At 28.3% G+C, this 4,253-nt stretch overlaps 1 protein-coding gene across 1 annotated transcript; it reads left to right on the forward strand.

Annotated features, from left to right (window-relative positions):
* Window positions 1-672: 672 nt before the first annotated feature.
* LOC107029934 (transcription factor bHLH18-like) lies at window positions 673-3,628 on the forward strand. The gene is made up of 5 exons (XM_015231369.2): window positions 673-741; window positions 838-888; window positions 1,129-1,719; window positions 2,146-2,526; window positions 3,030-3,628. Exons 3-5 carry the CDS (start codon window positions 1,132-1,134, stop codon window positions 3,102-3,104), a joined length of 1,044 nt encoding a protein of 347 aa, XP_015086855.1. The 5' UTR covers window positions 673-741; window positions 838-888; window positions 1,129-1,131; the 3' UTR covers window positions 3,105-3,628.
* Window positions 3,629-4,253: the final 625 nt, after the last annotated feature.

The raw sequence follows: 4,253 nt of genomic DNA on the forward strand, positions 1-4,253 counted from the left end.
ATAGTATTGGCCCATATGATAGCATAGTGTTGTTGTGTAATAATTATAATACTATATATACACTTGAATACTTTTCAAATACTTATATTTATTTATTTTTTGGTAGGTCGTACTACATGTGCTTAATTATTGGTTAATTTTATTTTTTTTTATGAAGCAGTAATTTTTATTAGTCAAATGTTCTTATCAAAGTACCGCAAAATATGGAGGATGATCTTTTTAGATTACGACATAGGTTGTGGGAACATTATGGTAGTTGACGTAGCACCCAACAAAAAGAAAATTGAAAACAAAAATTCCAAAAAGAAAAAATAAATTAAAATAATTATTTTTTGTTGTCAAAATTTCATTGGCAAAGTGGAGGAATAAGAAATATTATAGAAATACTAGTAGCCTCAAAAGTCTTTAAAAATCAGAATAAAACAAAAAAAAAGATTATTTAAATCTAGCTTTCACCAGCTTAAAAGATCTACTTGCAATTTATTTATGTTCATACAGAAAGGTGTTGAAAATTGAAATATACACTAATTATTACTAATATTCTATTGCCACAATAATTAAAAGCCGGTTCACATCAACAACCCGACCCGTGAAGAAAGAAGAAAAAAAGGAGATAGTGATACTTATAACAGTAGTATATATATGAGGAACCAAATTCATTAATGGTAGCAAAAAATCTCCAACTTTATAGGAGATAATATTAAGATTAGCTTTGTCCTGATCTCCTCTTAATTAATTAAAGTAAGTCACTAATTCCTTTAATTTCCTTATATATTTTACTTTTTATGTGTATCCATTTCCACAATTTTATTTGGATTTTTTTTTATTTTTGTTCAGGATTTCTCCACTTTGTTTTTGGGAATTTTCAAGAATTTCGTAATTTACGAGGTACGATTCTATCAATTAGAGCAAAAAAAAACTTTTAGCGAGAATTGAACATTTACCTTTTTACTCGATAGAATTGCCACTTAAACCTAAAATAGTCAATTGTCGGTAAAAGAAAAAGTTATTTTTATTATAGTGAATGTGTAGTTTCAAAGCCCAAACTCTTGAAAACCTAGACAATTTTTCGTGTTTTTTTTCAAGATTATTGAAATTTAGAATCGAATATTTATATTTTTGTTGCAGGAAATGGAATATTATGGGTTTAATCAACATTGGCCTATTAGCTCATATGATGAGCTAAATGCAATATCTATAGCAAATTCATTTGGTCATGAGAATAATTTGCATGAATCATTCATCTCTCATCAGCCACTATTAGGCCATAAAAGGCCTATAGAATTGTCCCAAATTATTGAAGAAAGGCCACTAAAAAATTGCAAAACAAGTCATAGCTGGAACAATAATATTGAAATTGATCAAATATTGAGCTCACAATCTGTGGTTTCTCCCAATTATTCCCATTTGATGAACTCATCAAATAATTACACTAACCAACAAGTTGTGACAATGAAGCCCAAAGAGGAAACAACTAATTTGTCATCAAGCAGTATAACTTTTGCAGCTGATCATTGTCATCAAGATTCTTTTGCTAATCAGAATTATATGATGTTTAAGGCTGCTAATAACTCATCATGTCAAGGTGCTAATAAGAGTGTTAGCACTAATGGAAAATTAACACAAGCTCAAGATCATATCATTGCTGAGAGGAAAAGACGCGAAAAGCTTAGCCAAAGATTCATTGCTTTATCTGCTCTAATTCCTGGACTCAAAAAGGTACTTAATATACACTTCTATCAAGCTTGTTTGATACGAAGAAAGTCATTTTATTTTTTAATTTTTTGAAAGATATGACCTATTTTTGGAGTTTCTGAATGGTTGCAATTAAAATGAAAAATAAGTCCATGATAAATTAGCACATTATATCGTGTGGTAGTGCTTAATTTGATGATTTTTCTTAGTTCTCAAGATTGATAGTTATGTATATCAACCTTGAAAAGTAAGTGTTTGTTGGATCAATAATAATGCTAAGTCAAGAGTTCCATAAAGTTTTTGAAGGAAAATGACTTTCTTTCGAAATCAAAGGAAATTCATTTTTCTCGAAATATAGTAAAATTAGACATCTATTTTTAGTATACTGGACAAGTAAATATTATTAGCGTGAGTAATATATATTTACTAAAATTTTGGTATGATGAATAGATGGACAAGGCTTCAGTTCTTGGAGATGCAATAAAATACTTGAAACAACTTCAAGAGAAAGTGAAGACACTTGAGGAGCAAACAAAGAAAAAATCAGTGGAATCTGTTGTATTTGTTAAGAAATATGAACTTTATGGAGATGGTGAAAATTCTTCATCAGATGAAAATTACTCAAGTGGTACTGTGCCAGTTGATGAGGCACTCCCAGAAATTGAAGCAAGAATATCTGAAAAAGATGTATTAATTAGAATCCACTGTGAAAAAAGCAAAGGAATTGTTGAGAAAACTGTTGCTGAAATTGAGAAACTTCATCTATCAGTTATCAATACATGTGCCTTGTCTTTTGGAACTTCTGCTCTTGACATTACCATAATTGCTCAGGTATATTTGTTCGCTTTTACTTGTTCATTATATTAAAAATATCTTTTTATTTTTATTAATACACTGTACATATCAATAGAAAACAATATTTTTTCGTGTTTTACCCTTAACATTAACTATTATATATATACGCATTTCATTTATTGTTTTCTTAAATGAAAATGTAAAGTGAACAGAAGGAATATTGCTTTGAGTTTTAAGTAAAAACTTTTAACCAATCAAGTTGTTTATATATAATGTACATAATTATAAGTAAATCTTTGTGACATTTGTGACATTTCTGACATGGTGTTAAGAATGATTACTAATATGCTATTATTATATAACAATTTAAACTACATTGATGTTGTTAGAGAAATTCGATACTATTATGTGAATATAACTTAACTTCTAGATTATATTTTTTGTTATTACTTTTAATTTTATACTTTACATGTGGTAATTAGGTTATTATTTTACTTTTTTTCTTTTTCAAATTCTTAAAAAGGCTTAATTCCATGCAGATGGATGAGGAATTCGCAATGACAGTAAAGGATCTTGTCAAAAATTTGCGCTCAGCTCTCAAAGTGTTTATGTGAAGGGGTGTGATCGATTGACCAACTTTTCGTAATTTCTTTTAAAGTGTTTGATACAACGAAAGTCATTTTACCGTTCTCTTTTTCCAGTTCCATAATTGGATGTTTAGGGTTGTGAGGTCAAATTCACCTTCTTTTTTTCAAAACCAAGTCCTTTGAAGCTTGTTTGCCGTGGGGTTAATTAAGTCATTTTGTAGGGAGGATTTATTTTTTAACCTCTCATTTTTGCATGGTTAAATTTGTTAATTTACCATGTTCAATTCCACCTATTGTAAAGATATAGTTGACCCCATGGCTTAGGCTTTTTTTTTCTCTTTATTATAAATATTTTTCCATGAGGAAGGTTGAGAAATTCAACGTATACCAAGTGATTAGAGAAAAGGGACAATACAAGGTTTTATTTTTTTTTAGGGGTGAAATTAGGGCATCAAGCTTTGTATCATTAGTTTGATTTAATTTGTCAATGTTTTAGACATCCTCTTGAAATTATCTTTGAATTTGGAGGGTCTCTTTTGTTGTTTATGTAATCTCATTTGGTTCATGATATGGAATAAAACCACATATTATTGTCAATCTCTTAATTCTTTTTTTTATAATATAAAATAAAGATGATTCATGAATTTCATAATACTCATTCCCCTTTTGAGTCATTTTTACGTCTTTACCTTTACCTCTAGAGAAAACGAAATATATAATTGCATTCTAAGCTATTGTTTTTACTATTGAAATGGTAAAGCAGAGTTTCAATTACATTTTTGATACAATTTAAGAGTTTAGACTAAATTCTATATTTATATTATGAAAATCATTTAATAAATATAAAATTTAGAATCTAAAGTAAATTACCATCTTTTTTAGAAAACAAAACCCATAAATTTAAATTCTAGATTAACTCCTTCCATCACCCTTCTTAATTCTTTCTATTTTTTTAAAGTTAAAACAAATTAAATAAAAATCTTAAAATCGTTCACATGAAACATGATCTAGATTGTGTTTTTTTTTTTAAAACAACATGATCTAGATTGTGTTTTTTTTTTTAAAACAACATGATCTAGGTCCAAAGTATCAAAGTCCCATTATGGTTTTGCCCTAGAGAAGGAAAGTGCAAAAGGCCAGAATTGATCAAAGTTTGGCCAAAAAATTAAAAGATAG

This window comes from Solanum pennellii, chromosome 1, assembly GCF_001406875.1.
Source record: "Solanum pennellii chromosome 1, SPENNV200".
NCBI classification, from domain to species: Eukaryota; Viridiplantae; Streptophyta; class Magnoliopsida; order Solanales; family Solanaceae; genus Solanum; species Solanum pennellii.